The sequence below is a fragment of the Dermacentor albipictus genome, chromosome 10 (genome assembly GCF_038994185.2).
Source record: "Dermacentor albipictus isolate Rhodes 1998 colony chromosome 10, USDA_Dalb.pri_finalv2, whole genome shotgun sequence".
Taxonomy (NCBI): domain Eukaryota; kingdom Metazoa; phylum Arthropoda; class Arachnida; order Ixodida; family Ixodidae; genus Dermacentor; species Dermacentor albipictus.
In genome coordinates this window covers 72384734-72407829 of record NC_091830.1, presented here as the reverse complement: position 1 = coordinate 72407829, position 23096 = coordinate 72384734, and the positions used below count along the sequence as shown (strand labels likewise).

General features: G+C 49.5%; 1 protein-coding gene across 1 annotated transcript in view; it reads left to right on the top strand.

Annotated features, from left to right (window-relative positions):
• LOC135898190 (uncharacterized) overlaps positions 1–23096 on the top strand; it is an 85858-nt gene that overhangs the window by 27432 nt on the left and 35330 nt on the right. Inside the window, exons 6-7 of the mRNA XM_065427016.2 lie at positions 9909–10040; positions 16217–16427. Coding sequence (XP_065283088.1) covers positions 9909–10040; positions 16217–16332 — 248 coding nt within the window. The 3' untranslated portion in view covers positions 16333–16427. The remainder of the gene's footprint in view (positions 1–9908; positions 10041–16216; positions 16428–23096) is intronic.

The window sequence follows — 23096 nt, the reverse complement described above, 5'->3', positions numbered from 1 at the left end:
TGCAGTTATTACTCCTTCATGGTTTCTGAGCAGACTTACCCAAACCTCCATGCGAGTAGGAGACAGGCTAGGGCAGAGTTTTACGAAAAGTCGATGGGACATCGGGACAATACACTCTATACCCATGCGTCCCTATACTCACACGCACACAAAAACAACGCGGCAGCGGTAGTAGTAAATAATCAAGGAGAATTAATCACAGGACTCACGGCCGAGGTGGCTAACATAACCGAGGCAGAGGAAATTGCTGTCGCACTGGCAGCGGAAGAAGGTTATAGAACAGGAATATCGCTCAATATTCTAACAGATTCACAAGAGGCGTGCCGGAGCTATATAAGAGGCAAAATAAGTAACACGGCACTCAAGATCCTCAGCAGAGTTCCAATCGCTGAGGGACAACCCACACATAACATTATCTGGATACCAAGCCACGCAGGGATCAGGGGCAACGAAGGGGCGGACTGCCTAGCTCGAGGGATGACCAGCCGAGCAGGAACGTCAACCGCCCCAGAGGGGCCACAGATCAACTGCGGGAACAGCTATTCAGAGCTATTAAACCTCTATAAGGGTCTAAGATATCAATATCCGCCACCACATAAAGCATTAACAAAGGAGGAGGCCGCAGGATGGCGGAGACTGCAAACGGGCACCTTTCCAAACTTACACATACTAAGTAGGATTTTCCCCACGCAGTATAGCGCAACCTGTCCGTGGTGTGGAGCTAAGCCAACATTATACCGCATTACATGGGAGTGTACAAGAAACCAGGCATTCCACAAACACAAAACACCAAGTGCGGAGCAATGGGAGAGCTGGCTCACCAGCCGCGAGCTAGAGACTCAAAGAGCTCTAATAGCGCACGCGTGCGAGGCGGCCCGGCTCAGTGGAGCCCTGGACTAGGGGCCCATCCATGGCTGAAGAGGACTCAAGCTTCAAGAATGAAGACTTCGGCCTCGACCCGCTAAAACCTTTAAAGAGTGAATAAAGTTTTCCATTCCATTCCATTCCATACCACGAGCAATGCTCTTTTGGATTCGGATTTTGTAGTTATTTCTTTCATATTACCTTTCGCTGCGTAGCCGTGTAATACCTTCGACACATAGGACTAAACCTGGCCTTGGCGGCGCTGCTCTACCTTTAAATGCATTGTGTGGCTTCCTTGTTCCTTAATATTAGAAAAATGTGCTCATGAGTTTAAGACTTCAGCTATGCGTGTTTCCAGGCAGGTCACAAAGGAAATTTCAGATTGTGATAAGTGCAGCGGGCAGAGCAATTCGACAACGTAAGCAGCAGGATTGGAAGGACGGTGCAGCGCTAATTCAGAGTCCTGATTCCCCCAAGGTTCGGTGAATTCTTTCACTAATGTACGTATTCCCATTAACAAATTTGCAATTACAATTCTTGAGGCGACATTGACAGCACTTACTTGGGAACCTAACGTGTATTCATTGGTAACATGATCCCTAATATATGTGTCGGCATCGAGCCGTGTGGAGATATATAAGTTTGCACGAAAGACGTGTGGCGTGTTGTTGAAGTACAGAAACAGAGTTAGGGCAAGGGTAAACTAAACAACATCACGAGTGAGACAGTTCCTTAGTCAATAAAACGAAGTGGCTACTTTACGCGAGCTATACTTCGTGTAAATGGGCTTCGTTGCATTTGTGTGCTGGACGCGTATGACACGGATGTCAACATGGTTTTCTTCATGTCCGGTTGCGCTGTGCACATGTTGGACCTTATATGAGCCTGCGCCTTTCCTGCAATGTCAATGCTGAACCAGCGGCGTGACATCGAAACAAAGACAAAATCGCCGCCCCTAACGTCTGATATCCTTGCTGCAAAGGGTTGTCTGCTACTACATTGCCATCGTACTTTCGGAAGCGCCCACTAGGCTGTCATTAGTGACGCCTCTATAGGCGGTGCAGTACGCGTATACTCGTGAGTGAGTGAGTGAAGAAACTTTGTTCTGAACGCCTGCAGAACGGTTAGCCTTCCCCTGTTAGGGAGGCGTTACCGTGACGCGGCCATGACGTCTTCGCGGCGTGTGGCGCCTCTACTTCGGCCGCGGCCGCACTATTCCCTTAGGTCGACCGCGCCTGCCCCTCCTTTGGGGTGGCAGCCTCCCTCCGGTTTCGCTCGGTCGTTGCCTTTCGAGGGCCGCCGAGATCTGCTGGACGGCCTGGGTTTGAACATCTTGGTCATAGCATCTCGTTGCGGCCTCGAGCCGCGGCGGGATCGTTGTTAGTGTTGCAGCTTCATGCGGATTCTTAGCACAGTCCCAAAGGATGTGAGCTGCAGTGGCTCTTTCCTTTCGGCACACACAACACAGATCACTTTCATAAACACTTGGACACACGTGCCTCATCAGCACCGGGGTGAATAACGACCCCGTTTGAAGTTGTCGGTATAAAACCGCCTCCTTACGGGTCAAGCCCGGATGAGGTGGCGACATAGTCCTTCGCTCTAGTCGGTACCATTTCACAATTTCATTGTACGAAGTCATTTTGTCCTTGGTTTCCCACCACCACGACGGGTCGGCTGTAGTAGCAGCGGCACGGTTGGTTAGTCCTCGCGCCGCCGCGTTCGCCGTCTCGTTGTGGTTAGCGTTGCCGCGATCCGACACATCACTGCCCATGTGGGCCGGAAACCACTTTATCACCGCACACCGACTTTTACTCGCGAGATCGACCACACGCAGCACACGCGCGGCTTCGCCACACACCCTTGCTCTGGCGTAATTTTTCACTGCCGTCCTAGAATCACAGAGCACAGTCGTGCACTCGGGGTCGGCGATGGCCAAAGCAATGGCCACCTCCTCGGCTTGATGCGCCCTTCGAGTCCGCACACTCGCCGCTGTTCTAGTTGCACCGGTCGATGCCCCGACGACTGCAGCGGCGAATGCCTTTCTGTCATGGGGATACTCTGCCGCGTCCACAAACACGGCACCCCTGTCTTTGGCATGGAGATCGATGAGCGCCTTGGCCCTCGCCGCCCGCCGCTCTTTGTGGAACTCAGGGTTCATATTTCTTGGCACCGGACATACCCGTAGCCGTCTACTAATTGCGTCCGGTACAGGCACCTCTGTATTTTCGGGTCCCATTTCCTTTGGTCCCAGGCCTAGGTCACGCAGCACTTGTCTGCCCGTTCTTGTTTCTGATAGCCGCGCGAGCTGAGCGGTCCTCTGCGCCTCGGCGATTCCCTCCAGGGTGTTATGCACTCCCAAGGCCAGGAACTTGTCGGTGCTTGTGCAGTCGAGAAGTCCGAGTGCAGCCTTGTACGCTTTGCGTATGAGCGCATTGATCTTATTGCGTTCGCACTGCCTCCAGTTGTGGAAAGCAGCAACGTATCTAATGTGGCTTATAGCGAAGGATTCCACTAGCCGGGTGAGGCTTTCTTCCTTCATGCCTGCTGTTCTGTGCGACACCCTCTTAATGAGGCGGATGGCCGTGGTGACTTTGGCCGCCAGACGGTTGACCGTCTCGCCGTTGACTCGTTTGCGCTCAATCAGCATCCCCAGCACTCGGATCTTCTCGACAGCCGGGATCATGTGACCACCGCTCGTCTTGATCTTTAATGTGTCTTGCTCTCTCGCAGGCTCGTTGCCTTTCGTCTTCCTTGCTGTCCTTTTCGGAGGAACCACCAACAGCTCAGACTTGCTTGGGGAGCAGACGAGCCCAGACCCGTCCAGCTGCTCCTCGATAGCGTCAACCGCCTCTTGCAATGTATTCTCGATGTGTCCGTCGCTTCCTCCTGGGACCCAGAGCGTTATGTCGTCGGCATAGATGGTGTGTCGGACCCGCGCGACTCGTGAGAGGCGCTCGGCCACCCCTATCATTACAAGGTTGAAAAGCAATGGCGAGATGACTGAGCCCTGGGGGGTCCCGACACTGCCGAGCTTCTTCTTTTGGAGCTGCAGGTCACCGGCGATGATTTCAGTAGTCCGCTCCGTCAAAAAATCCTTGATGTACGCATAAGTTCTCTTGCCCATGTTTAGCCGTGACACCTGGGCCAGAATCGCAGAGTGTCTTACTTTGTCAAAAGCGCTCTGCAGGTCCAAACCCAAGATGGCTCGCTTGTCTTTCGTGTTAGTAGTGTCATCGAGGATGTCATTTTTCAGTTGTATCATGGCGTCCTGAGTTCCGAGCTTGTTTCGGAACCCGATGATGGTGTTTGGGTAGAGCCCCGAATCTTCCAGGTACCTCTGCCACCTGTTCATGAGTACATGCTCCAACGCTTTGCCCACACAGGACGTAAGCGAGATCGGCCGGAGGTTCTCAATGTTGGGTGGCTTGCCCGGCTTGGGAATCAACATGGTCTTGGCTGCTTTCCACTACCAAGGTAATGATCCGGCTCGCCAGCAAGTGTTGAAGTATGCCGTGAGGTTCTCTATCGCCGCTTCGTTAAGATTTTTCAGCGCTCTGTTCGTAACGCGGTCGGGACCAGCGGCGGAGTTGCTGTTGAGATCGTGCAGGGCAACCCGTACTTCCCATACTTCAATGTCTCGATCTAGCCACTCGTTTGCTTCGCCTAGGTAGTCCGGGTGCGTGTCTGTGGGAGTGACCGGGAGGTACTTGTCGTCGAGGCGTTTCTTCACTTCGTCTTCCCCGTGCTCGGTCAGCGCCCTGTGGATGATCTTGGCCAAGTTGTGGTGCTGGTGAGACTTGGTCGTGGTCGCATCCAAAAGATGCCTCAGCATACTCCACGTCTTGCCGCAGTGCATCTGGCCGTCCGCTGCGTTACAAACCTCATTCCATTGCTGTGTGCATAGCACTCGGCTGTGGGACTCGATCTCGCGGTTGAGTTCGGCGACCTTCTTGCGTAGCTTTCTGTTTGTCCTTCCTCTGCGTCTTCCACCTTGACAGGATTGACTGCTTGGCTTCGATGAGGTGGGCGAGGCGGCTGTCGACCCTGTGGACACGCTCGTCCGTCTCGACTTCCTTGGTGGCCTTTTCTACGTTGTTTACAATCTCGGTGGACCACTTCTCAATGTCCGTAATTTTGGTTTGTTCCTCGGGTAACAATCCTCGAAACACGTCCCAGTCAGTAATCCTATGTTTCCGAAGGCTTCTGCCAACTTCGTCGGTACCACCGAGCGGGACAGCGACCTCCACAATGTAATGGTCACTTCCCAATTCGTGGCCCGTGTTGCGCCATTCGAAGTCCGCCATACTACCGCCATTACTCCTGACGAAAGTGAGATCGGGCGTTGTGTCTCGGGTGATCGAGTTGCCGATTCTTGTAGGGTATGCTGGGTCGGTAATTAGATTTAGTCCCAAGTCGGTAGCATCTTGCATTAGGTCCCTGCCCTTTGCCAATGTTTTGGGGTAACCCCAGGCTTGATTCGGCGCGTTGAAGTCCCCGCAGATTACCAGCCTGTTGTCGGGCCCCGCGACGTTGCACGCTTTGTGTAACAGTGCTTTGAATTTCTGCTTTCCGTGTGAGGGGCTACTGTACACGTTTACCAGAAAAGAGCTTTCCTTCTGCTTTTTCCCGGTAACCACCTCTACCATGGTGTGCTCGATTGGGCTTTTGCTCAATAACTCGTGCTCGACGTACGTGATGCCTTTTCTCACCAAGGTGCAAACTCCCCTGCCGCTACTGCCGGCCGCGGTCCGGAAGCTTGGTGGGCTGGCGTGGGACCGGTAACCTGAGAGCTTTACTTCCTCAATGAGGGTCTCTTGCAACATGATAATATCTGGCTTTCTTGATACTTGTTCTAAGTGTTGCTGAAGTGCAGCCTTTTTCCCAGCAAAACCGTTGCAATTCCAATGCCAGACCAGGAGGCCTTTCACTGCTGTTGTAGTTGCGGTGGTTGATGTCCTATCCATGTTTGCTGAAAGTTAGCCATTTGCGTTGCCAAATTCTGTACTGTCGTCGTTAATTGCTGGCACGTCTGTTCAATTGCTATGAAACGGTCGGTAATTGTCTTGGTGAATGTCGTGCGAATATACTCTTCAAAGTGGGTGAGCCTATCTTCAAGGTTGTCTACCCTATCGCTGAGTCTCCGCTCTTTAAGATTTTCAATTGCTCTTCTCTTGGGTGCCGGACCCGCCGAGGCCGCGTTCTCTGTCCTCGGGTTCACCGCTACTTCGGGTTCATCCTCGGTGATTGCCATCTGCTGTGGTTGTGGCGATAAAGGCTGTGCGTGCTGCTGTTGTGGCTGGACCGTCATCAATCTCTTGATCTCTGCCATTTCCTTGCTGAGCCTATTGACTGTCGCCTCTAGTTCAGTGTTCTTCTTCCGCAACGCCTCGTTTGCTTCTCTTAGCGCCTTCATTGCCTCACTTTCGTCTTTAAATTTCCCTCCACCACCTCGAAATGGCGGTGACTGCTGCTGCTGTCGCTGCTGTTGCTGCTGCTCTTTCTTGGCTACCCCCGACTTTACTACGTCTGCCCAGGCTACTCTGTCTTTGGATTGGGATCGGCGGTGGCGGCTCATGCTTCGGTTTTGACTTTCGCTGTTGTGCCCGCGCGAGCGTGACTCGTGGCGACCAGCTGTGCCGCTCACTCCTGCTGACGTCATCAACGGTGGAAACTCTCCGGATGCTAGTTGTTGCTGTACGCGCTCTTCCGCCATCTTGCGCTCCCACTGCCTTTTCGTTACTACGTAGGGAGTTTTGTATTTGTTCTTGCATTCTCTATCGGCCGTTGGGTGTTGTCCCCCACATAGTTTGCATTTAGGCGTACACTCGTGGCCATCGACAGGGTTATTGGCCCCACAATCGAAGCACACTTTCATATGGGGGTTAGGACAAACGTCTCTTCTGTGGCCTATTTTGCCGCACTGTTTGCAGACATCGAAATGCTTGCGGTACAGACTGCACCTCGTTAACACAGGACCATAACACACATAATTTGGAACCTTTTGGCCTTCAAAAGCTACAATTACGGTAGTCGTATTGCCAATTCTTTGCGCCCCTCTTGCTAATGGATTTCTTGAGTTAACAACGTTCCGGTCAATATCCGCCGGAGTATCTTCAATGGGAATGCCTCGAATGATCCCCTTGACCGTGCCATATGGTGTGGTTTGGTACGCGCCTACCTCGTGTATCTTGTCCCCGATTCGGATGGCCTGAATCTTGGCATAGGTCAAAGCACGCCCCTTATCGGGGGTACTCACCACCATGATATTCTGGTGTAGGTTGGGGCAGAAGGTATCCGCCGCACCGTCTTCTCTCGAAACCCTTGCCGCAGCCATGATGGCCGAGGCAACGATCCCAGTCTGCGTTCTTGCGATGTTTAGGCCTCCCCGCGGCCTCACGATCACTTTGGTGTCCTTTCTCGGCAGCACGTCTGGCATTCTCGCTGCCCTTGTTGTCGTTGCGATCACTTTTCTGTTGACGTGGTCTCTTGTTTTAGGCCTCGACTGGCGAGCGGCGGAGCCCTCGCTCGCCGGGGCTGTTATGCGCTGGCCCACTTGCCACCAGCCGATCCCAGTGTGGAACTCCTCAGGAGAAATCTCTTGCCCTTGCACCTCGACGGACATCTGGCCGGAGCCAGGGCTCGATGTCGTCGGAGACGTGGCCGTCTCCATCTCGGACGCCATGTCGTATGGTTCCACGCCGGGGTCAGGCCCAATCCCGGCGGCCACGAAGCAAGCCTAGGCTTAGCACACCACCGCACCGACGACGGCGAACAAGTTCCAGAAAACGGCGAAAAACTTGCCTTACGTTGAAAGTTGGGTATCGGGCGATTCCTAGCGCCTTCACAAATACACTGGTAACAACGAAACTGCGATTTGAGTCAAAAGACACTGTCAAATCGGTCATCGAAGACGGAGCCAGTGCCAGCGTTCAACTAGAGAATCACTTCGTCGTCTTCCTTCCGCATACTCGTGAAAAAATTTTCACGAGTATACGTGAAAAAGTGGCAAAGAGAAAGCATAAAAAGTTTATTTAAAACAGCTTCAAAAGAAGAAAAAGAACCATCACTGAGTGCTGAAGTCAACTTAATTTGCGGGGTATCGCTTCCGCGTCTAGGTAATCGCAACAGAGTTGCGCGTTGAAGCTGCGTCGATACAGCGTCTGCTCCGACAGCGCAAAAACCATTGCCAAAAGCTGTAGGACTACTTCGCGCGGTAACACATGTGCAGAACCTCCGCCGCCGTACCTCCCCTCATTGTCACAGAAAACTTTCGCCGAGCATATCACCAGGAAACGCATACGCCGTCGATTTGTGGCTTTTTGGTGGTCACGAGTCAACGGTTGAGTAACGCTGTTTGTTTGAAACCCTTTTTGGAAGCACTTCGCTTTCTGGTTTAACGGAATCGCACTAAAACGCGGAAAGAACAAACTGGAGGAAATGTAGCCAGTTCGAAGTTGACGAACATGTTGTTTTCAAATGCGATGCACAATTTGACATTGCGTCTTACGCATTTGTGCAAGTTATTATGTATTTGAGCTGATAAGTTTGACTAATTAACCATACATCTATAACGCGAAAAATTCAACAACGTGGGCAGGGCGACTACTACTCAAACGCTGTTGGTCCCATCATCTTGTCCTGTAGCCCTCTCCCCCCCCCTTTTTTTTTGACAAGAGCTCGGCCCGCTTTACCTGAGTCACACGGTATACGAACCCTCCTGAGTGATGGCATTTTTGTTGTGTTGCCGAATAGGTCATACCCACGACTGCCATCCTGTAACGAATTGGTTTTAACCGTTTCCCCATCTGTGCAACCCCTGCAGATATGCAGGTGGCTGCCTCTGCTCACTACAAAAAATGTGCAGTAAAACGAGAGTACCTGAATATAATGAGCGAACCTTAAATATGATTTCGGGCACCTAAGTTCTTTATCAAATCAAAATTTTTATGCCTTTCTTGCGGGGCATTACCGCGCCTACTTGGTCGGTTTCTTGCCGCATTATGTGGGCTGGCGCTAAAAATTGTCATAGTAAAATGGGCTAATTTTCGAGATAGCGTGATTTAAAGTGGCCTGATTTGGGATATAATGTAATCCGCAGTCGCGGGGATGAGTGAGCCATGATGGTGGAGGCTTCTGCGTATCACTAATTTGCTGAGCAGGTAACATCTATACTTCAAATCACGTCGCCGAGCATGAACAGTTTACGGCAGTTGGATAACCGCTTCACGCCAGCTTCTCTTTACCGTATACTGCAAATGTCTTGGACCTATGTTGAATTGTGGAAACCGGCAGCTGTAATTAGATTTACATTCACTACAACATGAGGAGATCTAAGTAGGGCGCTCATACAGCTGCATCACATCAACTCACATGACATCAATCCTAATATTTTGTAAGGAATCGAAATCTTGTCAGTGCAGTTTGTGCACACATAGTAAACATTCCACGACAGCTGCCTTGAATATGCAAGGTGGCTACACTCAGCGACGCTTTATGAGAGTAGTTCTACCGACTTTTGCGGCAATATCTTGTATTCGAGCATACGCCATGATTGGAAGTTCGGAGCATGCACGAGTTCATACATTACGCAAAAAGAACGATTTACGTAGAAGTACTGCGTTGTGTGCCCATATGGAACTGGTCGAATATCGTACAGAACAAGGCCCGTTACAGCTGCATGTCCCTATGCTAGCTAATAAACTCCCTCGGCATTGAAAAGTGAAATACCGCAATTTCATTAAAATGTCCTAACCAGATAGTCACTCGGTGTAATGGCAACCCTACTAAATGCTCTCATCATGTATTTAAAGCCGTCTGTGCCAGTGGTGGCTCAAATTCACGGTTTAAATTCTGACATCGTTTCTTTCATTTCTCTACAGGGATTATTTAGCTGGTTAGTCTCAGGCAATAACATACGTCGTTGCTCGACACAATCGCAAGAATGTGAAACGTCGTAGTCACGTCGGGCTAGAGTGGGCAAATTGAGCCGAAACGTTTGTTATATTGCAGTATGCGACCCATTGTGGCCTGTTTCTCTGCAGTTGATGGTGGCATCACCGTCGAGCGCACGGATGCAGACATCGATAGCGGTCCACGCGGAAATCCGCATCCCTCAGCAGCAAAGCACCCAACGTCAGCCACCCCAGAACAGACATCCTCTACTCCACCCACGGGTAGGTGTCTTTTTGTTGTCGACATGTGTTAACAACGCTTGAATAACTGGTAATTTCACTCTTTGCTTTCTTTTCTTCTACAAGAGTGGTTCAAGGGAGGCTACAGTTTAAAAATGTCCATGTCTTAAGCGTTTAGATTAGTTTGGGACGAATTGAGTGCAGTTATGAAAATGACCATATCCGCCTTTAATGACCGTAACGCACTGCTCCTTGGCTTCAGCAGTAATGTCAGTCTCAAGACTTTCTTCCTTTTGTAAGCGATAGCTATATTACGCCACGTTTTCGCCTCTTCGCCGTCGCCGCACTTTGATCCGTGGCCCCACTGTGACGCCACACCACGGCCCTCGATCCTCCAGCAATTCGGCTCGTCGCGGTCGCCGCGTGGTCACAGCTCCTTCCATTGGGCGCTCGCTGCGCCCTCTGTATGACGTCACACCCCACGCTCCGCAGCTGTGATAACCAGGAGTATAGAAGAGGAGAGCGTCGATACCGTCTGTGATGATTGAGAGGTCAATCCCACCGCTCGTAACTAGTTGTCAAGATTGGAGTCGGGCATGAATTAGATGGTAGCTGGCCCATGCCGTCGTCCAGCTTATCCACGCTGAGGACATTGTTGAAGGGAAGGACTGCTTCTCATCGAGAACGAGGATAAGCCGAATCCTGGGTTTATTAGTCGAATCCGCGGTTTATTTACAGTATCTACATAAGGACGTTGCAGTTCATCAGTCTAGCATGACTGCTAGGGAAAGTACCCTGAGCAGCCGCACAACCATGGTTTATAAACACTCGGTCCCCCCCCGATCCCCAGGTGAGGGAAACGTTCGACCACTCAACGCAGCCCAGCCGCCGTTTTGTGGGAGGGCTTACACACACACACACACTTCCGCACCGGTTTCACGGAGCCCACCGTGGTCCGACGGTCTTCGCAGAACTCGGGGCTTACGTCAGGAACGGTGCGTGGGAAGGGGCCTGCAAATACGCGCCCTCGAGAACTTCCTAGCTCACGGCAGACCGGGTCGGCGGTATCGTATTCAGGTACAAAGCTTGGTTCATCGAATGCATCTCGGCAATCCCGCGACGAAGGGTCGAGGACACGGCGCATTGTTCTCCGGCCACAGTAGACTTAGTGACACCGTGATGCTAGAGGCTGGCGGTGTCTTTCCAGGAAAGTCGACGCCGCTCACGCACCTGGCTGGCAAAACTTGCACCTCTGCAGGCTGTTCTTAACACGCCGTAGTTGAGACCGCAGTATAACAACATGTCTCACTACAAGCAAAGCCTAAGCGCAGCTGGGGGTCTTTAGCTATCGCTACTCCACTAGGTTTAGCCAGAGCTAAAGCATATTCAAATTTTCAAAATCTATTAACACTCACAGTACTGAAAATCAAGTGATGGATATTACTATATTTTAACTATGCTCTAGGAAAGGCCCAGGATCATAATGGTACTAAAAAATCACGGCTCTAATAAAGTTCGCATTTCCACCATTCGCTTCAGCTAATAACTCTTTTTGCTTTGTGTAAGTTCCGAACAAGCGTATGACAACTCGGGATGGAGCGGCTGCCTCCAATTTTCATATTAGCGCTCGCAGATTGTTCGTACACTTAAGGAATCGCTTATCTAAACAAAATTCTTGTTTTCATAAGCAGAGGGAAAGGAGAACAGTGTGGCAGCAGAGGTACCAATTAAAATGATCCCAGCAGAAAACTCAAGTAGCAAAGAAAGGTTGTCAGTGGGAGTAAAAGAAAGGGAGAGCAGCTCTGTGCTTTCGCCTGCCTCTGCGAGTTTTGACAGGCTTCTCTAGGCGGACTTGGGAGTCGCTCAGCGCTTAACAATATAGGGACCAGACTCTGACACGTTTACACTACAACGCAAGCGAGGGTATAGCTAGGGGCAACGTGGCCATCCACGAAACTGGAGGACTCTGTATAGACACTACCGAGATCGTAGGGGCCGTATCATCGATCAGTTAATCGTTCCGGAGAGGTATCGGGCGGATCTCCTGACTTTGTGTCACGTAAATGGCTGGTCGGGCCATCTAGGAATCAACAAAACGAAAGAGAGGCTTTTGTTAGAATATTACTGGCCAGGATGCTTTAAGGAGGTGGAAAATTATGTAAGGTCCTGCGACGCGTGTCAGCGAGTTGGGAAGCCGGGAGATAAACGCAAAGCACCTTTAAAGTTGGTTCCCTTAATCACGAAGCCATTCTGTCGGCTGGTGATCGACACAGTCGGGCCTTTGCGCCGAGCCGATCAGGGTGCAAGTACCTTTTGATCATGCTTTGTCCGCGACAAAATTTCCTGAAGCGATTCCTTTCAAAGAGCTGAGCTCCACTGCGATAGACGACGCTCTGTTGACCACGTTTGCGCGAATCAGGTTTCCTGCAGAGGTACAGGCTGACAAGGAGACGGTATTTACAAGTGCTTTAACCACGACGTTCCTAGAAAGATGTGTGGTGCGGCTGATACACAGCTCCGTGTACCATCCACAATGAAACAGCGTTACGACGATGCACTCGGTACTTAAAGGAGTGTTACGTGCTTTGTGTCATGAACACAAAGCCGAGAGGGAGGACTGTTTACCCACAACCCTGTTCGCGTTGAGAACGGTCCCACATAAGGCAACGGGGTTCACTCTTTCCAAACTGGTATACGGTAGGAAGATCCGTTCCCCCCTCAGAATGTTAAGAAAAATGTGGGAAGCAACAGGTTGAAGCCAGATGGGGGTGAGTTACGTTTTAAAATTGCTGGATCGCTTAAACATCTCGCAACAACTGGTTGAAAAAAAAAACTAAAAGAGGCCCGGGAAAGCGCAAAGGCGTACTATGACAGAAATGTGCGTAGGCGAACATTTAGGGTAGGCGACAGGGTCATGATCCTAAGGCCTTCACGAAAAAACAAACTTGAGGTACAGTGGGACGGACCCGTAAAGGTTACCCAGAAGAAATCGGCAACGAACTACACCATAGAGATTCCTGGAAAAAGGGAATAAAGAAATCATTTACCACTGCAATTTAATAAAACCTTATTGTGGAAGGGAAGAGGTGGTAAACATGGTAGTAAACCCGTCTGAAGAAGCAGCGGTCGAACTTCCAGTTATAGCGACAGTGACCGATGCGGAACGCCCCGCAGAGGACAACCTGAATCTGTCTGAAAACCGACTGACTCTCGAGGCCGATCATGTAAGCGACCTCCGTAAACTCTTTGAGGCATTTCGCCAATGCTTCAGTAGCCGGCCGGGGAGAACGACGCTCATTACTCATGCGATTTAGTTGACATTAGACGAGCCCGTCCAATCCAAGCCGTACCGGGTCTCACCTCGTCAGCGAGAAATAATGGAAGTGGAGATAAAACGAATGCTTGAGATGGGAATCATTGAGCCAGCAGACAGTGATTACACTTCCCCGATGATTTTCGCAGAGGCGAGCGGGAAAGAGCCGCGTCCGTGTGTGGACTATAGGAAATTGAATGCGATTACCACGGACCAACTTTACCCTATACCTAACATAGAAGGACGAGTTGAACGGGTGGCCTGAGCCCAGTACATATCACCAATCGACTTAGGGGCTACTGGCAAGTGCCCATGTCTGAAAGCTCAAGTCGGTACGCAGCATTCACTTCCCCGCTTGGCACATTCCGACCACTAATGTTAAGTTTCGGGCTTAAGAACGCGCCGTTTAGCTTTTCCAGGCTGATGGATATTGTTTTGAAAGACCTCCAAGATTACGCGATCCCCTACTTAGACGATGTGGCCATCTTTTCGAACAGCTGGGACGATCACATAGAGCACTTACGAAACGTACTGACACGTCTACGAGACGCGGGTGTCGCGGTAAAGGCCGAAAAGTGCAACTTCGGGTGTTCACGAGTTACTTACCTAGGACATGTCGTAGGACAAGGAACGCGGAGGCCCTCCGAACTAAAGATAGGGCCTATAAATAACTTTCCTGAATCACGAACTAAGACGGATATCAGAGCCTTTCTGGTGCTCGTCGGATATTACCAGCGGTACATTCCACATTTCTCACGGGTAGCCAGCCCCCTGACAGACACTCTCCGAAAGGGAGAGCCCAAAAGAGTTTGGTGGAATGATGCCAAAGAAACCGCACTTCAGCACCTGAAAAAGGTTCTGAGATCTGGACCAGTGCTTCGGACTCCCGCTTATTCTAAGGAATTTATCCTGCAGTGCGACGCTAGTGACAGAGGTTTGAGAGTAGTCCTCAGCCAGGCGGGCGAAGAGGCGGAGCAGCATCCGGTACTGTATACTAGCAGAAAATTAATGTGCAGAGAGGAGGCGTACAGCGCTTCCGAAAAAGAATGCGCCTGCTTAGTTTGGGCAGTCCAGAAATTATCTGGTTATCTGTATGGAGCGAAATTCACTTTCGAGACCGACCACTGTCCTCTGACCTGGCTCAGACACACGTCTCCTAAGAACAGACGCTTGCTCAGATGGAGTCTAATCCTCCAGGAATATAACTTCACCGTCCGTCACAAAAAGGGCAAGTTAAACGGGAACGCGGATGGCTTGAGCCGGTTGTTTCTGTAAGCCGACTTATAAACTCCCCCGCCTTTTTGACTAACGAGGTAGAGAGCGTTATTAGGGGCTGGAAGTCCTACTCGTAGCTTCCAAACTTTGCTTGTCTATAGTGATGGAAGTTGTTTTCATTAATTGTTTAACTTTCTCCTCTTTGATTTGCAACAACAATATCACTTTGGCCTTGTCGGCATTCAGGGAGATATGGATAGCAGTTTAGAAAGGTGGTTGGAACTGCTTTATCAAAATTGGGGAAAGAAAATATCAGGGTTCATCTTGACTTACTAATGGCCTGGCGAGTCAGGGGTGGAGAGCCCGCGCTTGCACGTGGTGCAGTGCTGTGTTGTTTTGTTTGTTTGACATACGTTCTCCAGGACCCGGGATCCCGAAGCTCGTTACACGAGGCTCGTCACCAGTACCCGACATGTTCTTTCAGCGTTCCTCGTGGCCAGCGAATTGATTTCACCGGCCATTCCGAACTTCCGGGGCATTGAGGAGCTGTTAGATACGGGACCTTTTCCTGAGCCGAATTCGAGTTCGCCGGACCATTTCGAATCGCTGTCACACCCAATTCATGAGAGCAGAACCACATCTACCCCGTTCCCGAGCAAAGGTGCTTTGCGGCTATGAAAGGTCGCTCGAGAACAAACCGCCTGCCCCAGCTGAACGCTTAGAAACCCGGAGGCAACGACGGCTGTAAGTCACCGTGAAGCCCTCGGAACCCCCATCCGCCTATTGTGACGGCGCTTGCAAGCCGCAAGGCAGCGGCGGTCGTAATGCTCCGTGAAGCCCTGGGAGAAATCCCCCCGTCCGCCTTTGTGACGGCAATTGCAGACCAGCAAGGTAATACCGCAGATAAGTAATCCCTCGGACAATTGGAGCCCAAGGAGCGACCCTCTGAGCCGAATGTGACATACACTCGCACGGGCGCCTACCATTGGCCGAAAATTACGACACCTGAGAGGGCTCGCCGATTGGCCGAAAATGACGCCACCTGACCGGGCTAGCCGATTGGCCGAACTAGATGTGACTTCGAGACAACGAAGGGGTTAAAAGCCAGAGACCGGGAGCAGCAAGGAGAGGATTCCTTCATTCATCTCTTTCGAGCTTCTTGCCACGGGCCGCAGAGTCCGAGTTGCTGCCGGCCAGCAATGATTTTATGACTGTTAACTTCTTTGCGCTTTCACTGTAAATAATGTAAATAAACCTCCACTTTTCCTGTCAAAGTCCTCCACAACTTCTGCCAACTCCCGCACTCAACGGCAAGGTCCAAGATCTGGGAGACAGCAATAGGGATTGTCCTCCAGATCCAACAGTACGTAAAAAATCCGAGCTAGTAAGACTTGTTCTGAAGCATTCCCCAGCTCTCGTAGTTTCTTGCATTGCCTGGCGGTGTTAGTTGTAAGACGACTCTTGGAATGCACTCAGAAAATAATAACGACACTGCTCGAAGAGCTACCCATAGAGTTTGTGTTCAACTCAGATGCAAGCACTGAAAGCTTTCGCTCAGATGAAACGCACCTCAATTACACTTGAGTAACGTGTGTTCGCAAGAGTAATCCTCTTTTTCTCGTAGTTGCGGTACACATGAGTAATCGATAAGCGCAAGACTAATCCTGTGCTTCTCATTTCCTGCACGCAGTGAAAGAAATCATCTGCACCGTAAACCACGCTGCCACAAATGAAAGGATGTACCCACCCGACAAGTACTGTGACTATCTCTTCTACGATGACGTGGAACTAGTAGGTAATGGCTGACTTGGAGTAGGGGGAAGTCCCGTCAGCTGGGATGTATTCCTCGAGAGAGTCACGAAATACAAGATTATCAAGCCGGGAATTTCGTTCCGCATTGAGTAAGTTTTAAAAATCGCTGGCTTTTGAAGTTGAAAAAGTGATCTCCGTAAAACAACTTCGCAATTTCGCCGGAAACGCGAGGCACCGATTGCGATAGCAAATTAGTAGATAGCTGTACAATGTAGGTAACTAAACTAATAATGATAGTATGAGTAAGCGTGACTCAACGAGGACGTACAAAGAAACAGACACACGGAGACAGCGCTGTCTTTGTGTGTCTGCTTCTTTCTACCTCCTTGTTCAGTCGCGCTTACACATTCTATCATGGTTTAAAGCCAAGTAGCCCGTAAAACGTGTTTTAATTAAATTAACCAGCACCGTTTCACGCGCGCACAGGTAAACATGACACACATCGCTTGATGACAGCGGAAACTGTCTTTGAGAACGCTAGAGTTAGGAATCGCGGCCGGCAGCAGCGAGCCAATTGATCTCCGTAAATCAGTCGCTTCAATGCGTACGAAACATCTAAAGCACAGCGTATACGAAGCTACCTACACTACGCGCAGTGTGCAAACATCGCAGATGGCTTGGAAGATGAGGCCCGCGCGAGTGCGCACGTTACCCACGTCGCAGACTGCTTTCAATAAAACCCCTTAAACTTCGTAAAGTAGTGCCACGCTTTGAAGAATTCCGCCTCCTCCTCGCGCGCTTTGGCCGAGGCCACCGCCGCGTCGCTATTGGCCTAATAGCATCACGTGGGCCCACGCGCCTTGCTTCAGCGCCATTTTTGCTCGAGAAGCGTCTACGGAGTGGCGAGGAACGCATGTTGAGGCCGTTGCTACGCTCGAGCAATGTAGGTGGCGCCACGGTCGAGGAGGGAGCGCGAAAGAGAGGAGAAACGAGGAGGAGTGAAGGCGGAGGAGGAGAGTGGCACTACTTTACGAAGTTTAAGGGGCTCTAGCTTTCAAGACAAACGAGCGCCTGCAACCGTTGCCGCGGCGTTCGCCAAAGGCGTCCATAGAATAAAGAAACAACATTACAGAAGGGAAACTCTACCTTCCACAGTGGTTCGAAATTATGAAGCGGCAGCGCATGGAACTTAGCGGGGGGGGCGAGAGATGGCGCAACTATCCAATATGGCCGCTTTTTACCGCTGGCGTACGCTGGGTACCCGCCGTGCTCGCCTTGTTGGCTTTGCGGCATGTCTCAGCTGCCGCGCTTTTCTTGCCAGGAGGCTACAGAGCCTCTACTGACGCCCATACAAACAAGCCACAAGTGAATGAACAGGATGGGCGACTTGATTGGCAGAAGAAAAGCAGTGCACCTCCTCGTACAAGAGCAGAAATAACATGTCGAGATGCGTTGGAACTATTAACGCCAGCTCGTAAACTGCTCACTTTCGTCGTCGCACATGGCGATCTGGTAACGAGCGACAAACAGTAGCGCAAGCAAATTGGGCAGTGCAACACCTCTTTGCATTGACAGTCGCCGTAACCTGCATTACGTAGCAATCGGGTGAAGCAAAGCATCTGCCGCAACCAACACAGTGACATCGACTACCCGGTATTTTAACGTTACCTGCTTTCCAACCTGCACGTTTCTTTTTGTTCTTTCGGGGGGCGCCAATGTGTAACTCATACTTGGTGACCCACATTAACAATATGGGCATCACCATTTTGCAGCCACTTTTGCAGGCCTTTCCACCTATGTGGCTATCAACTTCACACACTTCGGAATATGTAATCACGTTTGCTGGTCTCCGTTTACGCCACATCACGGCCGATGAAGGCTCACAAGCATAATCTACCCGCTGCTGCAGCAGGAAAGGGCAAACAGGGAGCACCAATCACAGTACATGTAAACAGGGAGTCAGTGTCGCTGTGTGGTCTGCAGGACCAGGTGCTTACCTCGAGAGGCCATTGCCCAATGCAACTGGCCAGGCCGCCACGTCCGAGAAATGAAACGTGGTAACCATGACCAAGGGGGACAGCATTGAAACAAAACTGCAATCACTTCAGCATACTCTAACATTAACGCTCGATCTATGCATTGGCACTATACACTATACATTGGCTACGATCCATATGACAACAGTGAACATACACGCACACGGGTTGCTTGCGGCACATTCAACCTTCCGACTGCAGGCATAGTGATTGCCTTCGTCGCACATGGCAGTCTCATAACAAGCAACAACCAGCAGCGCAAGCAGATTGGACAGTGTGTCCCACGTGTTTGCACCGGCAGTCACCGTTGAAGATGAGCAACTTGCATTGCGAAGCAATCGGGTGACGCAAGCATCTGCTGCCGCAGCCAACACAGTGACATGAGGTGCCCGGCATTTGAGCGTTACCGCCTTTCAAACCTGCATGTTGCTTTTTATTCTTTTGCATCCCACAAATGTGTAACTCCCATTTGGTGCCCCACATTCTCTAAATATACACATGGTCGGTTTTGTGGACGTCACCATTTTACAGCCACTTTGGCAGGCCTTTCCACAAATGTCGATATCAACTTGATACTCTTAGAACCATGTAATCATGCATGAGAGTCTCCGTTGACGTCAAATCATGGCCGACGAAGGCCACAAGCAGAATTTGTACAGGGCAGCAGCAGGAAAGGATGGAACGGGGAGCACCAACCGCGGTGTGTGTAAATTCGCAGTCTATGTCATTGTGCGGGCTGTAGGAGCAGGTGCTTCCCTCGAAAGTCTGTTCACCAAAGCAACTGAACAGGCTCCCACATCTGAGAAACGTAACACGGTGACAAGTACCAAGTCGGACAGCAGCAAAACCAGATTCTTCAATGTAGCTTGCGCAAAAGCACAGGCTGTCGAGCAAGAATAGCAATCCTGAATAAGACTAGGAATTTAATATGGGAATGAGAAAGCCTGCATTCAAGAAAGAAGCCACTCTGCCTTGCAAGCACTGAAAGGCAAAAACATTAAGAAAGATTATATGCTACATAACACACAGTGTAAAGGTTAATGCAAGACACATGCCAATGCCACATTAGCTACTTCAGGAGAGGAATTGCACATGGCAACGTACACTAGAAAATACTTCTACACATATGTTATGCTACTTGACAGTGACTGGTATTAAGTAGGAGCGAAGAATTAGTTGACTTTTAATGTTTGGATTAGCAAGAGGAATGACCTCTAACAAAAATGTGGAATGAAAACGCTTACCTTCATTGAAAAAAATTATACTTAGCACGAATTGGCAAGGCCAGGAAGCTCACTAAGGAAGGGCGAGCTGACGGAACACTCTTGGCCAGTGCCGTCTGTGCTTGCAGAGGTTGCAGGTACATCTGAAGACGCAGAATTTTCGTTGTTGAGGTACCTGAATGAGTCGGCCAATATCCGTGCTCGTGGAATGATGATGGACGCACTTTTCATTCTTGACACAGTCGTCCGTAGACTTGATATCTCATCCAAGTAATTCTTGAATGGCTTCTTTATTCGTGGTCTTGCGAATTCGGCTCCAGCCCCTTCCTGTTGGTGTAGATTGGGGCTCCCGTGATGACCAAGATGTACTTGGCACAGACTTTGTTGGGGCAGAAAAGTGACACATGAGATACAAGAGAGATTATCCAAACTCATATAGTGTTTTCTTTTATGTTCGAACCAATTATGCGGAACTATAAACATGAACAAACGTTCATATCATCTGCTACAAGCCAACGACATAAATCCCAAGGCCAGCAAGCAAATACAGCATACATCAAGCATATTTCTGAACCAGGTGTTGTTTACCTTGTATTAACAGCCAAAGTCCACACAATGACCTTGTTGTAGCAGGCAGCAGCTTCTGCTTAGTGCATGTAGTGTGTTGCTTTATACTGGTGCCATCCTCATTACTGCATGTCTGGAACAGAAACTTTACCTGCACCAGAAAATGAATAAGCACAATTTTGCAATATAAGATGCGAGAAGGTGCGACATATACATTGTAATGGTTTGTAACTAAGGAACACATGCAAATGTACACTGTTTGTTCAAGGTTGCTTAAGCAGCATGGGAAATAAATACTGTTACTCTCCGTAAAACTGATGTTTGCCTAACTACAATGCATGTCAACAGCTTAACTATATTCAAGATAACAAATGCGAACACTTGTGCGCTCGTTTATACACAAGAAAAGATCACACTGCTGGTTTCACAGGCAAATAGATGAAATGCACGAGGCTCTAAGAAATGACGCATTCTTTTTTTGCATCAACGTGATTCACCGCTTCACTGTGTAAAAATAAATATCCTGAGGTAAAACAAACTGAACAGCAAGAACATTTGGAACCAACAGGTAAGAAATCTGGGTGAATTTGCATGCGTGCAACTGTTTAATACATTAAATTCTGTACAGTAGCTTGCGCTTCTCAAAGGGTTATTCGGCTCTGTGAACGAAAGAAGGTGCCGGCGGACTCGAAATATATATATATATATATATATATATATATATATATATATATATACATATATATATATATATATATATATATATGTATGTATGTATAAGGTTACTCAGTCAGCCGTGGCTACGGCTACAACGAGATGAAAAATGTGACGTGCGTTCCGATATCGCTTTCACTTTCGTGAGTGTGTATAATGATGGCCTCGCAACTGCAAGTTTCATCGGAAACAGAAACGGAGGGTCCTGACTGCCCATATGTATTGCAGCATCTGATTCGTTAACTTGCCTCCATCTGTAAGTTAACGAGACGAATATATTAGATAGCGATTGAAGCAGCGATGTTAAACAACTCACCGGTATTGCTGTCCCCAGTCGCAGCAGGACCCGGCTCCCATTTCGATGAAGACGTGTTTCACATGGCTCACGACTGAAACCTAGCTTTCGAGCTTACACCCCAAGTTAAATAACTCGAGATATCGAAGCGCAATAAACTAGTTTTAGCACATAATAACCAACCAATGCATGAATCAAAGAATCTGTACCTGACGTGCACTCGAACATACTGGCAAAAATTTTAAATCCCGGCAAGAGGTCACGTGGAAGGCCCATGATGCTGAACGCTATTTACGTTTAAAATGGCAAAAAACAACAAAGTTGGTAATCAACGATTACAATGTAAAATTAGGAATGATAATTTTGTACTGTTTGTCACGTAATAAAAACGCTTCGTTTATTGGTGAAGAAAGCTTGTAGGTTAAAATTGCGCTTACTACGGTGCCTCTAGAGGGGGATAATGCGCTCACGGGGGAACCTTTTTAATTGGTATGCTATGCCTCTTTCATTAGCAGCGCCACGCGGTCGATTTATCCGCCCTCTGTGGCCATTTGTTGAACTTGAGAGTGTTCGGGGCCTGGGCGTCTACTACGGCGCCCGCGATTCGCGTGGCCAACGTCGTATCAACCGCCGCGGTTGTCTCCACTCTGTACGGAGCGGCGGGTGAGGGGAAAATTGAGGCATCCTAGCAGCCGCTGGAAAAGAAACCCCCTTCTTTCCTTGGCTTACCCCCTTGCCTCGTGCGCCAGAGAAGAGGGCACGAATCCGGGCCGCGTTCCTCGCTCGCGCACGCGAGGTTGAAAGAGTGATTGTGAAGAGGAAGAGGCGCTGAACATAATTAGCGGAACCACGTTCGCCGGCTCACCCTCACACGCTTTCCCTCATACAGAACATCACGGCGACGGCGACGACAGACATACGACTGGAGTGTCCATATAATTGCTATCGCAATAAACAAAGGTTGTTTGCAGTTCTAACGCACACATTTTAATCTAAATTGAAGAACGTTTGAGTGAAGCAGTTAATTCAATGCAGTATAACCAATGGCTATGGGTGCATAAATGTCTCTTTGACTACTTCGGAACGGGAAACCTCGTGCACTGTTCTTATCAACCGGCTATGCAGCGAATTTGTTCTCGCCGAATGTTCTTTTACGAATGTTCACCGGTCGCAAGTTAAGTCGCAGTGCAAACACCAAACCAAGCTTGCATAGTTGCGAGAGTTCACGCAACAAAGTCAGGACGACGAAGGTGATGTACGATGCTTGTCGACGGACGACTGACGATGAGAGGTGCATCTACATATAAGCACGGCATACATCTAGTTACATTCAGGAATCCTGTGCAACTGTATAGCAGTGGCACGTGCCCGTTCTGGAGAACTGGCCGAGAATGGGCGCACACCCAGTGGATATCACGCTCAATTAATCAATAAAAAAAGCTGGCAAAACAAATTGTGCCATGTAATGCGCTGTTGCTCAAAGGGATTAGTGTGCTAAGGAATCTGCAATAAACTATATATCCTGGATTCTTAGCTAGATAAAAGCACATGGGAAGATTCATAGCGACGGCACCTGGTGACGACAAGCAACTTTCTGTATGTAACCTTACGCAAAGACGAAGCTAGCGCCGCTTTCCTTGGACCATTAAAGGTCACCTAGTATAGGTTTGAGCCTTCCTTGCCACTTGCAAAAAACGCAAATATGCATTTTGCCTTTGTTTTTGTAAATTCTTCTCAACCCACTTGAGCACTTCTTCGACTTGACGTCTCGTTACTTGTTTGGTCCCGGTTGCAAAACTACTACAATCTCAGCCTTTGACATTTTTCACTGGTTGTTTGTTTTAAAACGTGTCAATGGGCTGTCCTTTATCATATGCGCACGTGCTGTGTAAACGGTGCTTCTTTTGTGACAGTTCCGTCATTTAGTGCGAGGGACTATTGTCAGCTGACTACCGGTTGACTTTTGTCTCAGCAGTATGAAAA